The 24,592-nt window shown below is 37.3% G+C and overlaps 2 protein-coding genes across 4 annotated transcripts in view; both read left to right on the top strand.

Moving 5' to 3' along the window:
* SENP7 (SUMO specific peptidase 7) overlaps window positions 1-4,177 on the top strand; it is a 31,461-nt gene extending 27,284 nt beyond the window's left edge. For all 3 annotated transcript variants that reach the window (XM_072414954.1, XM_072414944.1, XM_072414963.1), the window contains 3 exons: window positions 1,471-1,508; window positions 3,145-3,213; window positions 3,768-4,177. In XM_072414954.1, the coding sequence (XP_072271055.1) occupies window positions 1,471-1,508; window positions 3,145-3,213; window positions 3,768-3,984 (324 nt within the window). In that variant the 3' untranslated portion in view covers window positions 3,985-4,177. The remainder of the gene's footprint in view (window positions 1-1,470; window positions 1,509-3,144; window positions 3,214-3,767) is intronic.
* Window positions 4,178-10,276: 6,099 nt separating this feature from the next.
* Window positions 10,277-24,592, top strand: part of IMPG2 (interphotoreceptor matrix proteoglycan 2) — a 44,548-nt gene continuing 30,232 nt past the window's right edge. Inside the window, 2 exon segments of the mRNA XM_072414918.1 lie at window positions 10,277-10,521; window positions 15,305-15,544. Coding sequence (XP_072271019.1) covers window positions 10,443-10,521; window positions 15,305-15,544 — 319 coding nt within the window. The 5' untranslated portion in view covers window positions 10,277-10,442.

The following is a 24,592-nucleotide window of genomic DNA, read 5'->3' as shown; positions in this document are numbered from 1 at the left end:
AGAAAGGTTTGAGGCTCAAAGGTTTTGTGCAGAAGAGTTAATTGTGTATTTTTCTATTTACAGTTAGTACATGCATAATAATACTTTAGTTATGCATTCATATAGTAATATTTTTTTCACTGTATATCCTATATCCTGTTAATATCACAGGGTTTGGATATTTCTCCTAGACATAAATTTGCTAACACTGTACATTATAGGCTAGTTGCAAGCAAAAGGGACCTGTTAAGGGCACGTATTTCCCGACACGTTTCGCCGAATATAGGCTTCCTCAGGGGTGTGTTGTTGCAGAAGTTGTATGGTTTCTATATAGTACAGATAAAAATATAACATCGGAGATTACAGTTTAATATGAAAATATTCTGATTAGATGTTTATTAGGATATTTAAAGAGGGTTATTATTCTAATAGTTGCATTATATTAAATAAAGTTATGTATTAATTACATAAATGTAGGATTAAAGATAATCATGTTAATAACATTTTAGTAAAAAGGTAGATTGGTCTCACCTAATAATTGCTAAAGTGATAACAGATTTTATTATAATCTTAAGGCTTGCTCTCAATTAAATGTCCAAACGTGATACATCAACATTTTATTACATATAACTCATGTTATACAACTAATGTTCAGCAATCAACTTCATATTTCATACTTTCATATCTTATGTCTTGATAACTCAATATTGGTGTAAGCCTGGTTATACCAGTATAATTCAAGAGAATAAAGCAATGGTTTACTTACATTTAGTTGAAATGTGGTCTAGGCAAAGGAATAAAGTGAGCAGTTTCAAGCTACATGCTGGTAAGAAGAATTTAGTGCAAAGTGTTGAATCAATAATTAGATATATATGCATAAATAGGGAGTCAAATACTAAAATAATAAAATCTCACTTGGGTGTACCTACCAATTCACTATGTTAAAGCCAGAAAGTTGGTAGATTTGATCTAAATCATATAGTAATATTATTTATGATGATAGTTGCAAATAACCTGGATGAGGATCTGCGTTTAGATATTTTACATTTTTAGTTTGTCCTTGGAAGAATACAACTGTAGTAGTACAGCGATAATCCTCGTCTATAATAAAAAAAAATGATAGGGAGTTTTAGAATGCTAAATTGAATTGAACAGCAGAGGCAAGACCCAATACTTAATACAGTATAAATGGCAGTAGACAGTGTATAACTGACCATAACATAGAACATATAAGGGATTATAGGAAAAATCCCAATAGTACAGTATCCGCAAAGAAGAGATGCGAAGAAATGCAGTAGTGAGCCCATGAAAACCCGATGGGTTTTACCCAACTAGGGCTTCCTTAGAGGTGATATCAAGCAGAAGTAGAACACCCTCATATGGTCTTCATAAATCTGTTATAAATTCACCAGTTTGTCCAGCTACTTCACAAGCCTCAGATATTTAACTCCCACATGAAGTAAGATAATCATTTGTTTCCTTGTTTTACAGAAACCAAAAGAAAGTCACATCGGCAAAGTGTGCAAAAGGTAACCATTTGCATTTTTATTGTACATTTTAAATGGGCATTACAAAATATTTTATGATAGTTTAAATGAGTATATGTTACTGTTGCCCTGGCTTGATCCTGTGTTTTAGAGTATATCTCAGATCTTCACACCTGTGCAAGGTCACCTTAATATTCAGTTATCATTTAATTAGTAAGTATATTTCTTTATGTTTAGAATGTATTGTCATGTGATTCAGGATTGTATACTTTAATCCTGTCCTTGTATAGCATACCTTTATTATTATCAATAAACAGGATTTAGAGTTAGGTCCATAAATATTTGGGAAGAGACAACTTTTTTCTAATCTTGGTTCTGTACAACTCAGATGCAGTTGAACTGCAGACTTTCAGCTTTAATTCAGTGGGTTGAACAAAAAGATTACATAAAAATGTGAGGAACTAAAGCTTTTTTTAACACCATCACCTTATTTCAGGGGCTCAAAAGAAATTGGACAAATTAAAAAGCTGAAAATAAAATGTTCATTTCAAATACCTGGTTGAAAACCCTTTGCTGGCAATGACAGCCTGTAGTCCTGAACTCATGGATATCACCAGATGCTGGGTTTCCTCCTTTTTAATGCCCTGCAGTGCCTTTCAGTTGCTGTTTGTTTGTGGGCCTTTCTGTCAGAAGTTTAGTCTTCAACAAGTGAAATGCACGCTCAATTGGGTTCAGATCAGGTGACTGACTTGGCCATTCAAGAATATTCCACTTCTTTGCTTTAATAAACTCCTGGGCTGCTTTGGCTGTATGTTTTGGGCCATTGTCCATCTGTATTATGAAACGCCTCCCAATCAATGTGACTGCATTTAGCTGGATTTGAGCAGACAGTATGTCTCTGAACACCTCAGAATTCATTGGGCTGCTTCTGTCCTGTGTCACAACATGGATAAACACTAGTGTCCCAGTGCCACTGGCAGCCATGCACGCCCAAGCCATCACACTGCCTCCACCATGTTTTATAGATGATGTGGTATGCTTTGGATCATGAGCTGTTCCACACCTTCTCCATACTTTTTTCTTGCCATCATTCTGGTAAAGTTTGATCTTGGTTTTATCTGTCCAAAGAATGTTTTTCCAGATGTTTTTGAGCAAAGTCCAATCTAGCCTTTCTATTCTTGATGCTTATGAGTGGCTTGCACCTTGCAGTGCACCCTCTGTATTTACTTTCATGCAGTCTTCTCTTTATGGTAGACCTGGATATTGATACCCCTACCTCCTGGAGAGTGTTGTTCACTTGGTTGGCTGTTGTGAAGGGGTTTCTCCTCACCATGGTAATGATTCTGCGACCATCCACCACTGCTGTCTTCCGTGGAAGTCAAGGTCTAAAAGTCAATTGTCAAATTACTTTTGAGCCCCTGAAATGAAATTGTGTTAAAAAAAGGCTTTAGTTCCTCACATTTTTATGCAATCTTTTTGTTCAACCCACTGAATTAAAGCTGAAAGTGTGCAGTTCAACTGCATCTGAATTGTTTCATTTAAAATAATTGTGTTAATGTACAGAACCACAATTAGAAAAAAGTTGTCTCTGTTCAGATATTGGACCTTACTGTATATAGCGCCAACATATTACGCAGCGTTGTACAATTAATACCTTTATGTTTTTCCCCACATGCAGGCCTTGCATTCTAATCTTTGATTCTTTGAAAATTGGATCAGTGAAATCTACTGTACAAGTCTTAAGAGAGTAAGTTACTTTACTTTCCAGTTACTTTTCTTTTGTATTGGAAAAATTTGTGATTGATTTATACAGTTAGGTAGAGTACACTTGATGCATCTAGTTGCTGTCTACCTGCGGTGAAAATACAAATCTCAGAATGTCCCAAGACCATGTGAAAGCTGCTGTCTGGAAATTCCAGTTGGTCCATTCGACCTGCTGAGAAGATAGGAATCACTGTCTAGTGCTATGCATATATGCATGGTTTGCTTTCGCATCCACTGCAATCTTACAGTTTTTTCCTAATATATATTAGTTTTTTTGGGGGCGGGGGGGACTTTTATTTCAAGTATGTATGTGGGCACTTCGATTTTGCAGATACTAATTGGAATGATCAGTAGGTGCCATTTTATATCACCTATAATTATAGTGATTGCATTTAGTTAAGTTGTTAATTGCAGACTTCCAGTGACATGAACTGCAAATCAAGAAATATTATGTGTGCATGCTATTTTGTGCTTTATACTGCTGTTATTTATGTACATCTTTCTTCATTGGGTTCATTTTTGTTTTTTGTCTGATAGATATTTGAATGTAGAGTATCAAGTGAAACAGAAATCAGAGAGGGAATTCAGTAGGTCTTCTATGAGAGAACTTTATCCTAAAGTGCCAAAGCAAAATAACAGTACAGACTGTGGCTTGTACCTCTTACAATATGTTGAAAGCTTCTCTCAGGTATGTGAAAAACAATCATCTTGTATAGTTGTCTTCCTATTTTTCCAAGTTTTTATCTACCTCTGACCTTTTTTGCTCACATTTGTTTTCTTGTACGCAAGTACAACCCTTTTCACTATAGCAGGGTACTGGAAATGCCGACATTATTAGCACCCTGTTGTCATGGAGGTTTACAGTGCTGAAATCATTTTCTGACTACCATATTGAAGACAGACTCTCCAGTACAAATTAAATACCTTTGGACGTTTAAAAAAAAAAATTCTTGAGTTTGGCTCCTGCAAAGTCTTTACCTTTGTTATGACTGGTACAAATAGCTCCTGTGCCCTTTCAGGCACTCAGAGAAAATGTTTGCTTTGGTTAGAAGAAGAAATTACAAGAAACAAACATGAAAAATAGTTTTACCTTTCATCACAGCTATATAATACCATTTACTTCCCAGACAAGGAAACGTTAAAAAAGCTTCCATACAGCCTTTTTCTATACCTTAATTTATATTAGTGTCCGTTTCTTCTAAACAAAAACTATAAAAAATACATTCTGAAATCGTATTTATACCGTAAACTATAGATATTTAAATTAATTAAAAATGTAATGTAAATAAAGACCTTTCCTTTGTAAGTAAGCTGGATATATTTATACGTTTTTGTATGTTCTAATACTGCTTTAATTGTAAATTTATAAAGTATTTTTCATCTGAATTTCGGATTACTGTGTTTTCTTTGAAATATTTGAAAAAGCTATAATATATAGTTTATATTTTATATTGTTCAGGCGGAATTTTTATTACACACACTTCTTTGTGAAAGAATTTGTCATTTTATGATGATAAGTACATTGATTTGAGCGTCAAACCAGTGAGCATCTTGTACGCTGAGCAAAATATCTAAATCTGCTTATTTTGTATTAAATATATCTACAAGATAAAATAGTAACATACATATGGCAAACAACAACAGTTACTTGTAATTATGAAGCACGATTTTTGACTAGAATGTTGTCTTGTTGGGAATTAACTTAGGAAAGAATAACAAAAGGACTACATTACTTCTGTTAGTCCTAGTCTATGTATGCATTTGGTCATAAGCATTTCGTCATATTTTTGCTGAAGAGAAGAGATGACCTTTGTTTCACCATGGTAAAATAAATCACCAAGTGTTTCAAAATGTAAATGTTCACTGGAATAGCAAGGAATAAGGTAAGTATAGCTTATTATTTTGTTACTTAAAATGAGCATAACGTTTGAAGTTTGGGAACCTAAACAAGACCATTCAGCTACCATCCTCCTCTCTAATGTGGCCCCTTTGTAAATTATACAATGTGGCTTAAAATGCAAGCTTTTCAAGACCCTATTAACATTAAAGTTAGTGCTCTTTCCAGGTGCCAGTTTTGTGCTTTGGTAGGTACATCTATTTGATGGTGGAAAAGAATTACCCTGATATGGGTGGACATTGGGTGGTCAAATACAGGTGGTGTTGGTGGTTAAGGAAGGCCACAGAATCAACACAGATAACGGTGGTGTTGTGAGCAAGAATGGTGGTGTTTTTAGTAATGGTGAGCACAGGGCCATGGCAGGCAAGGGTGGTGTTGTGGGTATGGATTGCCAACTGGGAGTAGTGTTATATATACCAGTGGCCATTGGGTGGTCTGATTCGGGAACTGTTGTTGGTAAGGGTGACCAGTTGGTGGCGATGTTGGTAAGGATGGACAGAAAACTATGACAGATGTTACCGATTTTACAGGTAAGAATGGTCAGATAAATGTTATGTTGTTATTATGGAAGGCCAAACAAGGGTGCTGCTATAGATAAGGGTGGGCAGAGGGGGGGTTAGTTTTAGGGGTAAAGTGGCTGCAGGGTGGACAGACATGTTGTTGAGGGTAAGTAAAGGTGGCCAGATTGTGGAGTTTTGTATAATAGTGTCTGTGGTGTTAAGGATGCTCAAATAGGTGTTGTAGGTAAGGGTGGTCAGATACAGGTCGTTACATGGGTGAAGTTGATGGCAAGCTGTACGTAGTGTTGTTGGTAGGGTTGAGAGCTGAACATATGAGATGAGGGTTGTGTTGTAGGTAAGGATGGCTAGAGAGCCTTACCCATTGTGTACAGAAGGATTCTATGGAGGTCCTGGCTGCCCAGGTAGCTGACATAGCAATGCTGAACACAAAAGAAAAGTGATCACAAAACCATATTGAAATATTTAGTGTAATGTCAATTAATCTACCTTTGTCACCAGAAGTCACCAAGGTGTTTTTAAAAATTAAATTAAAAAACTATTAATACAGAACAATGAATCCACTGTTAAATCAATGGAACACTTAAAAAAACTCTAAAAACATATGGTCAAGCCTATTACAACAAATGGAAAAAAAACTTTGATTCCGACAGAAAATCAGATATTAAAAGCAAAACTAAATGTGGTAGTTGGTGAGCTTCTGCCATAATAGGCATAGCACTATCGATTGTGGCACATACTTACCCTGCAGTGATGTCAGGTCCAAGACCAAACATCATTGCAGGCATGGAAGGTGCCATCTTTTACGCCGGCTGGATGATACAACCCCTGTGCATGTGCGAGAGTCATATATTTCCCAGGGGATGGCTTTGTGTGTGGCGATTCTACATGTCGAGTAAGTGCTTAAACAAAAAGCCATCAGGAGCTGGGGGTTTAGTTATTTTACAAAAGAAACATTACTTTGCATTGCTCTTATTAATGTTTTGTACAAATGCAAGAATTTGTCTCTCACTCTTTGGGGTCTATACTTACAGTTGGGTCCATAAATATTTGGAAAGAGATAACTTTTTTCTAATTTTGGTTCTGTACATTTCCACAATTAATGTTAAATGAAACAACTCAGATGCAGTTGAACTGCAGACTTTCAGCTTTAATTCAGTGGGTTGAACAAAAAGATTGCATAAAATGTGTTTTATTAACACAATCACTTCAACACATTTCAGAGTCTACCATAAAGTAAAAAAAGGCTTTAGTGCCTCACATTTTAATGATTTAAAGTTGAAAGTCTGCAGTTCAACTGCATCTGACTTATTTCATTTAAAAAAATTGTGGTAAAGTACAGAAGCAAAATTAGAAAAAAGTTGTCTCTTTCCAAATATTTATGGACCTAACTGTATATTCCAGGTTTGTTGGATCACTTAGGTTCCTTCACGATAGTCTCCCTTCTATCTGAATTAGCCCTAACCTTTCCTTATCCAAAACTTAAAAAATTTCTTTCAAAACATTTATGTACAATAGATATAATATGCATTTAACAACAATTTGTCTAACAATATTTTCCAATACACAGCATAATATTAGTAGTCATTTTACTTTTTACTGGTAACTAGAGCTATACATGAATGTGTAACAAGTTTTGTGACACCACACACAAATCCAGAAGAATTTGGGGACCCCTAATACATAAGCTTTAAAGTTTTTTTTTCACTTTGGCTTTTAAAGTATTTAATTTATAAGTAACTTTGCAATGAATCACAATGTTTGTGTAATTTTAAAGAGGGACAGATTATTAAATAAAGTTTTATACTAAAGTAATACTAAACTATTTTTTTCTGTGAAATAAATACAAATATATACAATGTTAAAAGACAAAATCACCAAAAGAAAACCTTGCTTTTCCTAAAAAAAAAACAATTATATTTTTGTTACTTTGTTTTATTTGCATTCTTGTATTCTTAAAGCTGAATTAAATTTTAAATTGAAAATCTTGCCAACAGGAAACAATGTAGAAGAGACAGGCTGTCCCTGCAATAAAACAAACTTACCTGTCTGTTCACAATCTTAAATAAATACACAATTATTTGTTTTATGTGGTTGGTTTATTTACTGATTTCAGAAAAGTAACTATTTTTCATAAAAGTAGTTTTTTTTTTCTTGTTGGCCAATAACAAAACATGGTTAAAATTGGTGAGAAAAGTTGAGGTGTTTCTTACTAAAAGCAGAATATAGAGATATGTCCTTTTATATGGTCTACATTAGTGCAGCTCAGGTACACTTAGCAACTCATCACAATCCTGTTATAATAGGAAAGTGTGGCATTGGCTGTCATTTGAATATAAAGAAACGTAAGGTCTGTCCCCACCCTTTTCAAACAGTAATCTTCCCATATATATATATATATATTAGGGAAGATCAATGTGTGTGTGTATATATATATATATTTATATATACATATACACGTAACCTATTATATTTATGTTTTTTACCTGTACACGCCTTGCTCTTGTATAGGCATTCAAAATAAAATCCATGAGACTGGTACTTAGCAGCACCATCTTGGAAGTGATGTCAGCAAACTCAGAGCTGTTATGTAATTGGTATTCTGTAGTTTTCCTGTCACGGACTAGGGTCCAAAACTACTGTAAAGACCTCATTCAGATAGCAGATCAGTACGATAACTTGTAGGAGGAGACCTTATAAAGGTTCACCAGGCCCCCCCCCCACACACACACACACAAAAATGATGAGCTTTACTGCAGATGCCTTTCAGGTTGCAACCCTCTGACCCCCATGTGCAGCCAGTCATAAAGTGAGGATACAAAATGACCAAGTCAAAAACAGGATCAAGGTCAGGGGAGACAGCAGGCAGATGTTATCAGTTAAGAGACAACATTTGATAATCAAATAAAAAGCAAGTAACATCTCAGGAATGCAGGGAAAAGAAAGTCATAGTAACAGGCGCAGACCCATATGGGGTTGAATGGAAACGTAGCCAATATAATGGATGTCATAGCTGGTACTACACCTAGCCTTACTTTAGGGATTCAGTATCTGGAAAGAAAATAGTATTTCCCCTGACAGCAATTGGCTCATCTCCAATACTCTATGGAGGCCCACAAACACAGAACACAAAACTCTTCTCTGCTTTAGTGGATCTATTGAGAGTTAGGGTGTGGATAGGGCACCTTTTAGAATGGTATTCTCCCCTACCCCTGGGAAACGTCTTAGCCTATAGCCTTGAATGAATAGACTCTTTGCTAGTCTGTTAACATATGGCTATCCCTTAGAACAGGGGTCAGCAAACTTTTCTGGCTTGTAGGCTTTTTTAGGAGGTCAAGAAGGCACACTATGCGGGACTGTCTCTCTTGCTGATGCCTACGCCCCCACCAGGAAAGCCCCTGAAGTGAAATCCCTCTCCTGCGCAATGCATACGAAAAAGAGGGAAAGCCCCTGAAAGGAAATCCCTCTCCTACGCAATGCATACGCAGGAGAGGGAATGTCCACTTACCCCGGCAGCAGAAGTGTTAACGCGGCCAGCAGTAAATAGGGAAGGGGGGCAATCCAAGGAGACTCAAGAGACGCGGGTTGCCGACCCCTGCTGGCTGGAATTAGGCCGATCGGCCAGGGGGGCGTTAGGCCGGAACGGACTACTGGCTATGCCGTATCTGGCCTAAAGGCCAGAGTTTGCCGACTCCTGCCTTAGAAGCCCTCATTATCTTGGTACAACTTTCCATGAATGTATACACATGGGCAGTTTAAGGAGTCAACTATGGAAAGAGTGACTGAATGATAAGAAGATTTTTGTTATGCTGCTTTTTACTTGATTACATGGACCTTAGCTGTGGTTTCCGTGTCAACTCCTGTACACTCAATGATCCATAAAATTCATAATGCTTTTAAGATCTCACAGGTTAGCAGATACAGGCTACAGATCTTGGCTTTATTGGTACAGTTCATTGTCAGCTTTAGACAATGTTTTCTCCATCTAAGGACTATTCAAAGAATCCTGCTGAACAATTTGACTCCCTTTTAATAATGTAAAATTTTCACTACATTCCTTCATTTTCTCTTGGTGGCATGGCGAATGCATGCCACAAACTCTTAAAGATAGAATGTTCTAAAACACACAAAAGTATATGGGAGGAAAAAAACCTCAATAAGCATTTAAATACTTTATTTTTACTTTAACATGTTTTTTTTTTATTTACTATTCATTGCATGTTTTAACTAATATGTTTTGGTTTTGATTCCCTTTAAAACTGAGCAGACAACACTGGTCAGTGGTACCATGAGCTGGATCATGGATGGGTTAATAGATTATTGTCTTATAAGAGTGCTAGATGTTGGATGTTCTCACAGATTTATATTATAAAATTTACCGTTTGCTGTTTCCTATATTTTTCATATCTTGTATGACGAATGTAATCTTTGCATTTGCTGTATTTGTTTTTATCTGCAAATTGCTAATGCAGAAACTGCTGGGACACTGAATGAATATGTTTAATTAGGTGTGAATGTTCAGCCTATCAATGGGCTGTCTCTTTACAACTTGACAGGCTCTGCTAAAGAGCTTACCAGTGCAGATTAAACCTAAGAAAAAAAAACTCCTCTCCCATCTGTCAACTGGAGGAGCTGTCACTCGCCATTCAGCTGCCTGTCTAAACTAAGTTGGAAGGCTGTTTTTTTATACCTTTTTAAACCTCTGTCTTGTTTATGATTCTATAGAATTTTACCTTAATGGTAAAATAAAAACAAATAGCTAATATTTTCTTTTCTTCTGTAGTTATAATAAGAAGAATGCCTAATTTTGTGGGCAAAATTGTTTTGGGACTTTTTTTTGTGACGGTGTTGGAAGGACAACTGCAAACTTTAAAAGGTAAAAATTGAATTTATAGTAAAAACCTATGGCAAAATTGAATCAATCATGGTATTTAATCCTGTAGTAATAATGAATCTATATATTTTCTATTAGAATTGTTTCTTTATCTATATTCCATTCTGCTACATATCATATTTTTATATACCATGCTTAATTTAATATATTGATACATATCTTTACACTTGTTTTGTCCGGTAAGGATTGTCTGGAAGGAATGCCAAAATGCATTCAATTTATATGTAATTGTTTAGCACTATAGGTGGCTAGTACAATTCTTGAATGAGTGAATGATCTTTAATAGAGTCCAAGTTATATAATCTGTCTATATTATAAATGCAACTTCAACAGAATATTTTTATCATGTGTATTTATGGTTATTACAGTACAGTGCTTTGCATTAAAGAGCAAACAAGTCATATTTTTTACTAATAGTCTAAACGTTATTGTATACATTGTGTGCCCTATGAATCCATACACATCACAATTTGTTACCCTTGCATGTTTAGGATGATATACGTGTAACAAATTTCTGTAAACCTCACTTTACCTTTTAATATTATAACTTAGAAAAGTACACAAAAAAATTTTAAAGCATCAAAAAATGTCAAAACAGTTCTTACGTTCTGCTTATTTTTGCTCTAAATACCTTGTTAAAATAAAACATGGAATCAAAACTTTTTTCACCAGCAGATTCATGTACAGTGTAATGATATAACTCCAAAGCTTAAAAAGACTTGGGTGCCGAGTAGTAAAGCACCCACCTATTTTTCTCCTATGAATAGAAATAGGACATCGTTTACAGTAGTACTTAGAGACATAAGAGAGTTGATGGCTCTGAGAAGAAGTGAATGTATTTATATGATGTGGAATAGGAAATATACTAATAATCTATGGTCAGTTTGCGTGGGATTTTCAGTGACAAAGCTTGGAAATTACAAGTTCATGAGCAGATCATTTGTTCATTTCATTTTGGTAGTCTACAAATCATCTCCAGCTTATGCACAGGAGTGTTAATGAGATTTCAGTTTTCATTTTAAACTGATCATAGTACATAGCTTATACAGTAAATGAAAACTAGCTTCATGGCTGGATAGGTACAGTGTGAAAAGGATCATTCACATGGTTTTAGTTGTCATTAGTATTAGCAGCTTTACCTTCATGCATAATGAGTGAATTTTTGGTCTGGGTTTATTGGTCATTTAAATGCCTGTTGAATAAAGAATAGAACAAAATCATAATAAACAGCCAAGAACATAACAAACATTCCTATGCTATTAATTAAAACTTGGCACTCTGTGTAAATACAGAGGAAGACAAGCGAAAATGCTGAACTTTTATCCCCTTTGTCATAAAGCCTTTAATAGATGAGCAAAGGGTTGTATTCAGAAATTCCTGACTAAGGCTGTTCTATCAATATACCATTTTCCTTTATAATACACAGCCAAAGATGGTCCAAGACACTTACTCAGTAGGGTTTACAAGTGAATATTAATGAAGGCAGTAAGTTATTAATATGATTATGCACGGGACATTTTAAGGGTTACTTGAATGGTCCAAATTTATACACCTCTGCAACAATCTGCAGGTTTGGAGAGAATGCATTGACTAGGAGACCAAATCCACAGAGGTTTGAAATTTACAAAGCATATTGCACAGATTGCTATGACAGACCAAGAGACATGTTTTTTCCTTTTATAGTTAGAAAATACTTACAGGTTTCACCGCCAGCCTAGGACTGGACATTGAAGGAGAAGCAGTACATTGATGAGTTCATTTATAATACCCTCTTATTAACTATTATGCTACTTTTCGGTACATGATGAACATATACTGCACTGTACTTCCAGGCCTTATTTTGTCTAAAGCATAGCAAAATGCCTTCAGAGTTTCACTGTAGCGGAAGTTGGTCTGGTATGACATGAAAAGTCCGAAGTTGGACATAGTGTCTCTTCAAGTGACACATTTCCAGTGAGAAGAAATCCTCAAGTTGGTGGATAATACATTAGATGCAGGTTGCTGCAGTTGAGCAGTTGATTCCAAGACACAGGGAGTAAGTGTCCTGGCTTATGGTAGCACACCTTAGGTGCTTTTTGTAAAGGGGCTTCTGCATTATCAATTGGTCGCTCTGGCTACAGTTTACCTCCTGAGTGTATCTTGGTCTGCCTATTTCATTTTAATGAGGGCACAACTGATTTTATGGGGTGTATTATTTTGCTCAGGAACCAGGAATGGACATATCGCAGAAAGTTTCCTTGTCCGATTCGATCAAAGGAGTTTCTTAGTCACCAACAAACAGGGAATAGCCCACCCATCCTCCAAAGACTTTATTTTTATTCCATCCCCCATAGAATGTACTCTCACATTGGTCATTTTTGGGTTAAGCACTCCATCATCGCTATGATTTCTTTGCAGGCACAAGGAACATTACCTATTCCAATCACGTGGCTCTCATTCTGCACCTCACCCTTAGCTAGGCAGGCCCCTTAGATTTGGATATGAAGGTTAAATGAAAATTTGTTCCAGAACTCTTCTTATCAGGAGAAGCTTGGCCAGGAATTAGAAGCTTCAGACAGCAGATTGTAATCCCCTGTGTCTGGGAAGGCCCTAAGGCAGGGGTGCCCACACTTTTTTGGCTTGCGAGCTATTTAAAATGACCAAAGTCAAAATGATCTACCAACAATAAAAATGCTAAACATATATTTATTTTTATATTTACCGAGTATACTACACAGAAGTGACTGAAGCTAATGTGACATTGAATGGCAGAACATTGCACAGATATTGCACTACAAGACTATAGTGACAGGAAAGCTACAGTATACCTGTCATAGGAGAATGACATGCTAGACAAGAAAAAGAACTGCTAGTCTGTACAAAGGTATCTCGGTAATTGAACCCTGACACCGAGCCTGAACTGACCTGGCTGCCCAGCACTGCTCACCTCAGACTGCCCTCTTGCCCACTTTACCTCCCACCCCACTCCCCACTGTTACACAGAGCCTTCACACACAGAGAGACATCCCCAGCATCCCTATAGACGTATAGCAGGGCTGCTGGTAAACAGCAGTGAGGGGTAAGGCAGGGCTCCGTGATCGACTCGGGTTGCCTTTGCCATCGACCAGTAGATCAGGATTGTCGTTTTGGGTAACCCTGCCCTAGGGCATACATCAGGCACTCTTTATTTAAAAGGCATACCCATCTCTAGCACACAATGATGCACTGTTGGAGGGCCTCTTACGGCAAATATATGTTTTAGAAAGTCAATATAAAGAGTCTCAAGCTCTCCAGCCATTCCTTACCAATGAGGAAAATCATTATTTTTAACCAAGTAGGCTTGATGAGCGCAAGAGAGGCAAGGGATAAAATTATTTCATCATTTACCTTTTATTATTATTATTATTATTATTATTATTAATAAACAGGATTTATATAGCGCCAACATATTACGCAGCGCTGTACATTAAAAAGGGATTGCAAATGACAGACTAATACAGACAGTGATACAGGAGGAGAGGACCCTGCCCCAAAGAGCTTACAATCTAGTAGGTGGGGGAATTTCACACACAAAAGGATGGGAGATCCATCCATGATCCAACTGGATTTCCTTAACTTTTTTACTTCTATCCACTGATGCTAAAATAGGCTTAGACTGAGAAGATAGGGAACCACTGTAGGGGTCGCCCACAACCCTTTCCAGACACCAGGCCATTGGTCCTACATGATATATTTACCAAAATACTTTCTTTATATTAAGAATTTTGACTTCTCCTTTCCCACTTTTTTACTCAGCAACCCTCTTATTCCCTTTGGCTTTGAGAACCCTAAATTGTCCATCTTTGTTCTAACTCACTATATTTGACTAAACACTTTATCACTCAGTTCACTAGACAACCTCTACAATATTGCTGTGGATGGTCCATTCGGGCTTGAGCTTCTAATGTTAACTCCTAAAACTGAATAAATAGTAGGACAGAACCCTGAAATTACCATTGAGTGAATTAGGCATTGGTCTAATGTCCATTGTTTTTTGTATAATGCTTTTATAGAAAAAAAAGGAATAACAGATGGGATACAGTGTTTTTTTGTCAACTAACATACGTTACATTACATTTTTTATGTCTGTTAGTGGTTTATTGGGCTGCATCACACTGAGTTTGCAGTTTTACTTTAATATCCTATTTTTGGTTTAATTAAAGAATTTATAAAATTATAAATTGATGATGGGCATACCCACAAGTGTTTGGTGAATGCACTGCATTATCAGTTGTCCTTTCCAAATATGTTCAAATATTGACAACGATGCACTGGTAAACTGAGGATTAAAACTTTCCCCAGCACCCAGGACTGTTAGTGCAGGCAAAGCAGAATGTCAGCAAAGGAAAGATGGCAAACAGCTAGAAAAGTAGTAAAGTGATGAATCTAATGAGAATGACAACCTAGACTCTTCAAAAGGTTACATTGCATACTTCTATCTTTATAGCTTTAACAATACATGCAATTTTATTATCTCTATTATTTTTTTCATGTTTTAAGAGCCATGCTTTCCATCATCCATGAAATATCTTCTAAATATTTTCTCATGATTTAAGTGCCTATTTTTTCAACTTGCTTCCCACAAAGTTGTGTAACCTACCATTTTCAAGAATATATGGTGATGTGTAGTAGAGCAAATTCTACCATTGACAGTACCGAATGGTATTATTTATTGTTTTATTGTATATTATACTTTTTTTTGTAGGTTTGAATTTATGGTTTTAATTTTTGTTCCATCTTGTTGCAGAATCCAAAACACATGGTATTGTACATATAGGATCTATAGATGTTCAGCATGGGCTGGAAGAAGGAAGTGGATTATTACCAGAAGGCATTCCACCTCTGCCTGAATCAGACAGCCAGCACTACAGGGGTTTACTGAGAAGGAAAAAGAGGGCTATTTTATTTCCCAGTGGGGTGAAAGTATGCCCTGAAGAAACATTTGATCAGGCTCTTGTGAACCATATGAAGTTTTTTAAACTTAGAGGTAAGTCAACCAATGTGCAGATTCCATGAATCAAATGTCTTACAAAAGTTGAAACAAACTAAAAATTTGTATTGTATTTAAGCAGTGGAGTAGCTGGCGTGCAAGCCAGGTTTTCAAAGCTCCAGTGTATTAGTGAGGGATAATATTAATCAGCACTATGGGGATCCTTAGGAAGATTAATACTGATGATGAACTCTGTATTAGGCATGTCACTGCTGTGGTTAGCTCCTATAAATAGCACCTGACACTGGCTAAACCAAATACCACTACTAATTATTTATGTAACTGTCATACATCAATAAAAAACACAATGTAATAAAATTAAGCTTTGTGGAAGGAAGTCTAGAATATTATTTTAAAGAAATATGGCACAACATGAGGAATGTTATTCAAGCTAAGCATACTTTTATTTTGTTGGAAATTTAAAGAGGTCTTGTTATCAGACCAGTAAACTCAGCAACTTGGTATTCATCTATAAAAGCATTGTTATCAGATTTTAAAGGCCATGATTGGTGCTGGGCACTGCCATGTTTGATGTGATGTCAGCAGCCCCAACAGAGTGAAACTCTTCCATCCTTCTCTAGCAGCTGCTTAGCAGATTAGAGGCAGAACTGTGACTGTGCTAGATAATTGACTCTTCTTAAAGTGGTCAGATTCCATTGCAGGTTCTAGACACTTTACACGTGAATGTAAGAAAACCCCAGAAGGTAAACATGCAAAGTGATTTTTTCTTGTGGTTTTACCTGCAATTTTCACAATAGTGACTGATAATAAATTGACTTTTTCTTTTCTTTTTTATTTTATGTTGAGTGTAAGGCTGGGTATACCAAGGGACTGTATAAAGTTGTTGGAAGGAGATATGCGAATATCAAAATTTTCTTTGCCACTGTAGCTTTCACACCCCCAGAACATCAGATATCGACCTCCTTGCTTCACAGTAGAAATGGTCTATGTGTCACAAGTCTTGTTGCACCCTCTCCAAACAAACATTTATGGTTGTGATCATAAAGTTAAATTTTGGTCTCATCACTCCAAACGACTTTGTTGCAAAAGTTTTGTAGCTTGTCTAGATGCTGTTTGCCATGGGTTAAATGAGCTGTTCTGTGGCATTGGGACAGGTTCTTTTTTTATTGCAACTTGATTGCACTTTTTGTTCAGGTATCTCTTTATTGTGCATCTTGAAACAGCAACTCAACTTGTCTTTAGAGAAATTTGTATTTTACCTGGCTTACAGGTTTTTCTTTGCATCTTGACAAAAAGGCAGTTGTGGCTGAAATCCTAGTTGGTCTACCTGACCATGGCTTGGTAACTCCACCTTTTGTTTTAGAATTTGAACACTACTGACAGGCATTGAACGGAGGAGAAGTGAATTACCCATCTGACTGAACTGTCTGGGTGTGTAATTTGAGTTTTCGGTATTCAGCTCTGTGAACATGCTTGTTGCAAAGTTCATGCAGTGTTTCTCAACTAGGGCTTCTCCAGAAGTTGCTAAGGGTTCCTTGAGCAAAGAACAATTTGTGCCTCTCAGGTCAATATAAGTGTAACCAATGTTCTTTTTGGCTGTCTGTCAGGGTGACATTCTTCCCACTGGCCAATAATGTAAGAAGCATTCTTCCCACTATTCACCATGCTAATGTATAGTGGGCTATGTATATAGTAAGGTGAGATTTCCTCTATTTAAATTGCCAATAGGCCACATCCCTATTTTTTTTAAACCATTAAAAAAAAGAGAGTAGGTTTTGGGACTTTTAAGGCCAACTTAGGTACAAATGACATATATCTTAAAATGCTTTATTTCCATATCAAACATATAACAACCATATTTCAGATTAAAAACATATCATATAACACCCACAAGAATCTACAAGTGGTCTGGGCTCGTCATCACCTGCGACATCTCCTCTCATGTTGGGCTGTCTACTTGACTCTACCATGCTGTTTAGCATCTGAATGGTCTTTACAAAGCAGGTTCTTTTAAATCTGTTATTTTTTTGTTTGAGAAGCTCTCCTCTTATGTACACATAGATTACGGAGGAGTAATAGGATTTCACTTGGAGACATGTGCGCTGGATATTGCCTCCCCTTGCTTACCAGTAAAATATTTACCGGTCACAAGATGCTGAAAATGATGCAGGCAATCTTTTTTCCTGAAACCGTACTGAAGAAGCGGATCTTTTATTCCGCGAAACGCGTCGACAATCTAGAACCCATTGATTTGGTGTCTAGCACAGGAGATATTGTTTTTATGATGAAATATGGTTGTTATATGTTTGATATTGAAATAAAACATTTTAAGCTATATGTCATTTGTACCTAATTTGGGCTATGTATATAGTGTTTATAGAAGGGGTTCCCTAGGACCTGTAAGTTATTTTAAGGGTTTCCCCATGTTATAAAGGTTGAGAAATGCTCCCCCTGTGTCACAGATTTCCTTTCATCTGGTAAAAAACCAACACTATCATGTTAGCCTGCCAAATGTGAAAATGAGCCTAGAGTTTTATCTGTTAGCTTAAAATATATTATTTATAGTTAATAGATGATAATTTGTTGAATAATAGAAATTAAAATATTTTTTAGTTTTTTCAGAAACATAATGAATGTTAATAATATGCATACATCAGCATTTATATTCTATGTCCATTAAGACCCTTTGACCACAAAATAAGAATATGTATACATGTACAGTACATGTATAATGTCTGTTTTACTATTTTATTTTTGTTTTACTAATAGTTGCTTATCCGTAAACCTTTGTCTCTTTTTCAGAGAGCAAAGGGATAAGTCTGGATTTAGTATGTTATCAATGTTTTGTTGGCTTTTTGTGTCTGGTGTTGAGAATAAAAATACTATGTTTAAATAAAAAACACTATATTCTATGGCTTCATTCACACCAGTGTTGATGTTCTTTTAGTGATCATCAACCAAACCGCCATACAGACAACAGATAAAAGTGGTAGGATAAAAATACTTATCGTTCACTACAGGAATCTGGGTCAGTTCCTCTCTGCTGTTCCTTCTTAAAATTGGAAATATGCCAAATAAACCCATTTGCGTTTCAGAAGCTTTTCCATGGCATTCACTTAAGAGACATGGAATGGTTTTCTACCATTTGTTAACCATGATGCAAAATAAACAGTTTTACAACCAACTTCATAAATATCCTATTTATATTACTATTTGGTTTTGTTTTTTTGGTGACAGCTGATGGTAGGAAACCATAAGCTCAGCCATTTGTGTAAATGAAGCGGTGACACTTTAAAGCTAAAGTCCATCTTTATCTTTAGAAGTTGCAGCCCTTGTCATTCATCATTCAGAAGCATCTTGTGCTTTCTTCACTAGCCTATCTGTCCCTAGTATGTCGTTTTTATTCAGTGGATTTCAGTTCCTTCCAGTCATTGAGGGTCAGCTTATGTGTGTACTACCTAAGAGACAGCCCATTGCTTGAATCAGAGCGGATGGATCCTTAGAGGAAAAAAGGGGCACTGAGGCACGGTTCAGTGATGTTTTCCATCCATGGAACATGCATTCTCTCAACATTGGGAATCTTAGTGTTGATAGACCGGGCGTCTTCCCCATATCCAATTCACTAAAATGCAGCAAAATCTCCGACATGTGGGGGTTTGTTGGTTTGGGGTTGTAGTATAATCTGGAAGCCCTGTTTAATATTAAGGTAACCATATATCTGCCTCCTTCCAAAGGAGTAAGTAAAAGAACCTCGTTCCCATTTCTACAAAGAGTTGAGTGTGAATAACTGTGCTACACGCTCTCTGTGAAAAAGCCCTTTAAATAAAAACACAACTTACTGAAATAAAGTTTATTTATGTCCCCAAATGATCCACTTTTAAGCAATGCCTAACAAGGTAAATTCATATCAGTCATGGCAATCAGATCAGCTTTTGCCATAACATCTGGGAACGTTCAACTGGTCGTAGGAACAGTTAAAAACTTAATGTAGAAGTGCGCTGGACATGTCCCAGTGGAAAAATGCCACAATGCAAATGTGATGGGCACTTCTGTGTACAGGCTGCACTAACACAGAAAGTACTTTCTGCTGTAAAAATGGTTTGGTGAAAATGGGTTAGTATTCTGGGTCAGTATCTCTTTATGATGTAAGGCAAAGTAGCTGGTAATTACTATGTCCATATTATCACTATGAAGGTCCGCTAAGTTACATGGGATAGTAAAGAAATAGTGGGACTACCTTAGTATATATTTATGAGTGTATTTACTGTTCATCAGCAACATGTTTTGTTTACTTGGTATCATAAGGTTGAAGATCAGGTACTTTTTCTAAGAACATAGTTTAGTGTCTTAACTCTTGGCCTTACTCACTTATTGGATTATTGTATCTCACTGGTTCATGATTTGACGTGACATGGTGGGTGGCATCTTGCACTGTGTTTATTTCTATTTAAATAGTACGAGGACATAGTCCTTAAGAAGCATTACATAATTCTGGGACACCGTCTCCTTGGAACAACTCTTGTCATTATGCTTGAACTCAACTTGATGACGTGTGATGCTTAAAGAAAACATACGCATTATGCCACGTGGATTTCCTTCTGCTGCAGTGAGGTCAAATGGATACTGTGCATTATCTGATTTTCTTGGAGAAAAGTGTCTTACTGCTTTGATCACCCATGGCGTGGTATATACACACACAGGATTTACTGTAGGTTAAACAAACTAAGAGATTTCTGTGAAACGCTACATCAGAGCTCTAATGTCAATGTGCCTCAATAGGACATGCTATGCTCAAAGAGATGCAGCACAACACAGCAGCCTGTGAACTGCCATGTGTACTGCTCAAGTCTTTTAAATTTAGTTTTGCCTGAAGTTTAAGTTGAAAGCTGTAAAGCTTCATACACAGTAGACATTCATTATCTGCTATGAACATTCTTGATCATCCTGGGTAAAAATCTAGAGTTAGTACAGTGATCCCATGACATTTAGTATCATGTCCAATTTCTAAACCACAAATCACTAGTGTTTGCAATTTTTTGCTATATGGAGGATGTCCAAAAGTTACCTTCATTATAAATCAGCACTCTCTGTGCCTTCCATCAAATTCTAAGGGTCTTTACTAGATTTAAATCACTTTTTTTCAGCCACATGGCTAAATTCAAATTTCATTGGACCCGACATTAAATAACTCTCACATTATTGTGATAATTAGGATACTTTATCTTGGTGTGTAAGCATTGTGAATTTACCTGTATTTATTGGTTAACTACAGAAATGACAACTTAGTAGTTGTAGATAGTAATGTAGTGTCATATAAATGAATAGAATTACTTTCTGTTTATATATAATTGTAATAGGGTGATCCTATGGCCACATCTATTGTGAGGAGACCTAAGCTCTTGGTGTTTTAAAGAGCATTGTATATTCTTAAACTAAGCTGGATAAAGAACTCTCTTGGCCATCGAGGGAAGAAGCAGGATTTAAAAATGATTATTAAGAGTGTTAAACAGCGGGGCATTAGTTACATAACGTATATAACCTTGGAGAGATGGGGTAAACAATACACAAAAAGTTTCTTCTTGGGGCTTGGGTTTAAAAAAATATTGGGTTCCATTAACGGCAGTTGTTACAGATGTGAATGTGTGAAAAAAGCTTAGGTAAGGATAAGTGAACATACAAATATATGTAGATGGAGCTGTGCTGTGTGGTAGATCTGTGAAATCAGTTAATGCAGTTTTGTACAGATCAGTTAAATGCAATAAAATGAGTGTGAATACTTGCATTTATGGTGGTATCAGTCTCCTAAATCCCCTGTACAGCAAATGATAGTAGGGGGTAGCAAAACCACAGGGTACTGTGCACTAGGTACCACTTATTGTGTAGGCTTTGCTGCAGTGCATATATGCTGACAGTGAACATACCATGATGAGCTTCATCAGTATGATGTTGGTTGGTGATGTTGATGGAGTAGAGGGTGAGGATCTACCTGTCCTGGTTGACATAGTGTCCTGAATCACAAAAACCTACAAATCCATTTGCCAGGGAAAATAGAGGGTTTTCTACTTTCATTATTAGGCCAGCAAACTCGGCAGGTGCCTGTGTATTCATGATGTAGTCTATTGTTGCTCCAAAATTTTCAAATAGGTCAGTACTACGTCATTGGCTGTGAAAGAAGTCAGATCATTTGCTGTTGTAACATGGAAAGAACAGCTTAGGGGGAGGCTGAATAACTTTGGCAGACCTCCAATCAGAGCGATGGCCAGAACTACGAAGTCCAATGTTACCACAGCATCAGATAAACAGGCTTTTTATGGGAAAGAAGGTCAATTTGTAAGAATCAAACTGCTCACTTTCATGTTTGGGGGGCATACATCAGTTATAAAAAAATATGTAGTAAAGAGCCAATTATTCCTAAAACATTTTCTGCTTGATAGACTGTCAAGATTATTGAGCTCACTCTGTCACGGCTCCACAAGGTAAAGTGGTGGACCCATTGTGTCACCCTCCCTGTGGGCGGAGACGTGGACAGGGCACAGGGTCTAAGCAGTAGCTTGGTCTTCTCCAGAGCCTCTAGACGTGAGGATGTTGTGCAGCAAGCTACTGCCAGGTTGCGGCCCCCGTGCCCGCCAAGGCAGGTGACTGCCAACAAGCAGGGACTGAAACGTAGTACAAAAGAGAAATCCAGGAAGGATGGTCAGGAAACAGGCAGGAGGTCAAGACGGGCAGCAAGCAGGAGTAGTCAGGAATGAGCCAGGGTTGCTACACAGAGAATCGGGAACAATGGAGATAAATAACAATAACCTGGAAGCAGAGCCAAAGGAACTCCTTGTTCAGGAAACTTCCTGTTGCCAGGTTACTTCCTTAAGAAGGGGAGATGGCGTGGATCAAGTGAGCCGCAGACATCAATCCCACCAGGAGAAGGAGTGCTGTTGCTGGGATGGTCTCAGGTGTTATTTAGATGTTGGCCAGCAGAGGGAGTGCATCTGTGGAATTCTCTGAGGCAAGGGAGCAGCTGACAGAGAGTCGCCTGACTTGGAGCAGAAAGTAAACAGTGTTGGATCCAGAGGCAGAGATGGTGCTGGCAGCAGGGGGCTGCAAGGAGGGAGAGCCAGAAGTAAGGGAACAGGTGACCTGGACTTGCCGAAATCTGTGACACTACCTCAGCCCCTCCACCATGTATGCTATCCTGGCCCTCCCCTTTTAGCTATATGATTTATGTCCTGTTAGTTATATACTCTCAGCTTCACTTGTGGATGTTACCCAGGATGGGCAGCAGACAAATGACATCTCTCCGGAAAAGCTTGATGTGCTAATATAGTATGTTACCTTTAAAAATCCACTCTTCTGGCTTAGATGTAATTGTGTTTATTTCACGATCAGGTCTGCTAAATTTACACTAGGAGCCACAGAACAGTTCAGTTATATATACAATTATATTTGTACAGGGTTGTACCTCTGACGCTAACAATGTGCCTGCACGAGAGCAGACACAAAACAAGCAGTGGCAAACAGGAGCTCACAACAAATGTTAGTGAAAATTAATTGGGAGATGATTTTAGCATAGGGAAAGGGGGGTATGGAGCAAGAACACTATACTCTACTGCTTGCCTGCAGAGTATGAGAACATTAGACATATTCAGGGTGACCATGCTTTGTCATTTGCAGAATTCTTATCCCTGAAATAGTTGTAGTAGTAGTAGTAGTGGAAAAATCAATCCATGTCCTTCCTGCACTGACTAGAAATAGTAACCAACATTGGCAATGTCAGAAATTGGACTCCTTCTTCTGGTTCCAAAAAAAACAGATATTTTGCAGCCTTTGTAATAATTTTTTTAATTTCCAGTTTAGTTCCGTTTTAAGGGTACTTTAAATTGCTGACAGTTTAAAAACTTCTGTACAGCTAATAGTTACAAGTCTGGAATAACATAAAACAGTAATATTGCTGGCAAAATTTATTTTACAAGGTATAAATGTAAGGTACCATATAACACCGGCAAGTAAAGGGACCAGGAATCCTGTCTCACTGATCTGTGTTTGGGCTTTACTTAACCCTTAAACATTTTTCATTGACTGGAGTTTTATGGCCCATTTGCTCTTAATATTGGCCGCTGTTTAGGAGGTCCCTACGTGAAACGTGTATAAGAAAACAAGATGATAGGTAAAGCTGGAACTTGTAGCTTCAGACAGCTGGTTATCATATATGCCTCATATGTGCACTGAAGTAGCCTGTGCATCCATAGCTTGGTATGGGCTCTCGAAATGCACAAATTCATTACCCCTATTGTTGAGGTATTGCATAAACAGACAACTATGACTATGTTTAGAGGTAATGTTCTCCCAATGACCTAATAAATGTACAATTTTTTACTGCCCTCTTTCTATTAACACTTTAGCATGCCATAGCATAGGAAAAAGGTGTCAATCACTCTAGTACACCTTTATTTCTATGATACACTTGTAAAATGTACCACAAATTATTTTAAAAGCAGAATTCAAGGTGTGCAACTCACCTTTTCGCATTCTATCGCAGGGCGCTGCCATCCCTCTTTTCTTCTTCTTCCTAGAGATGATATTTGTCCATTTTGAATGGTCATGTCAGGATGATGTAACCGTTGCACAGATGGGCGCCTCATTCATTCCTGGCACATGCAAGGGAAGCCAGGATTGTTGGGCTTCACTGGCATTCATAGCTGATACCGTGCATGCGGGGCAATCTGGCAGGTAAGACAGGATAATGCTGAAGGGAGGTCACCTATCCCATTCTGCAGTAGCCACCAGCCTGATCCTTTATTGTGTAAAATGGGCCTTTAGTTCTTAAAAATATTACAATACTAACATTTTGAAAATTCTGGTATTCTTGTAAGACCCTGGTCAGCACCAGTTCTCACCAGACACCAGTTCCCCAATCTAACACTGCAGTCTTCACCTATAACAAGCCCTCGCTCAGCCTCGCGGGACTGGTTACATGCCCCAGCACTCTATTGTCTCCAGGACTTACTGAGCAAGGGATGGTGTCTGGGAATGGACTGGCTGAGGACCAGGAACCCACAGATAAGCAGTACCAAGATACAGGGGCAAGTCCAG

The sequence above is a fragment of the Pyxicephalus adspersus genome, chromosome 1 (assembly GCF_032062135.1).
Source record: "Pyxicephalus adspersus chromosome 1, UCB_Pads_2.0, whole genome shotgun sequence".
Taxonomy (NCBI): domain Eukaryota; kingdom Metazoa; phylum Chordata; class Amphibia; order Anura; family Pyxicephalidae; genus Pyxicephalus; species Pyxicephalus adspersus.
This window is presented reverse-complemented; position numbering and strand designations above follow the sequence as displayed.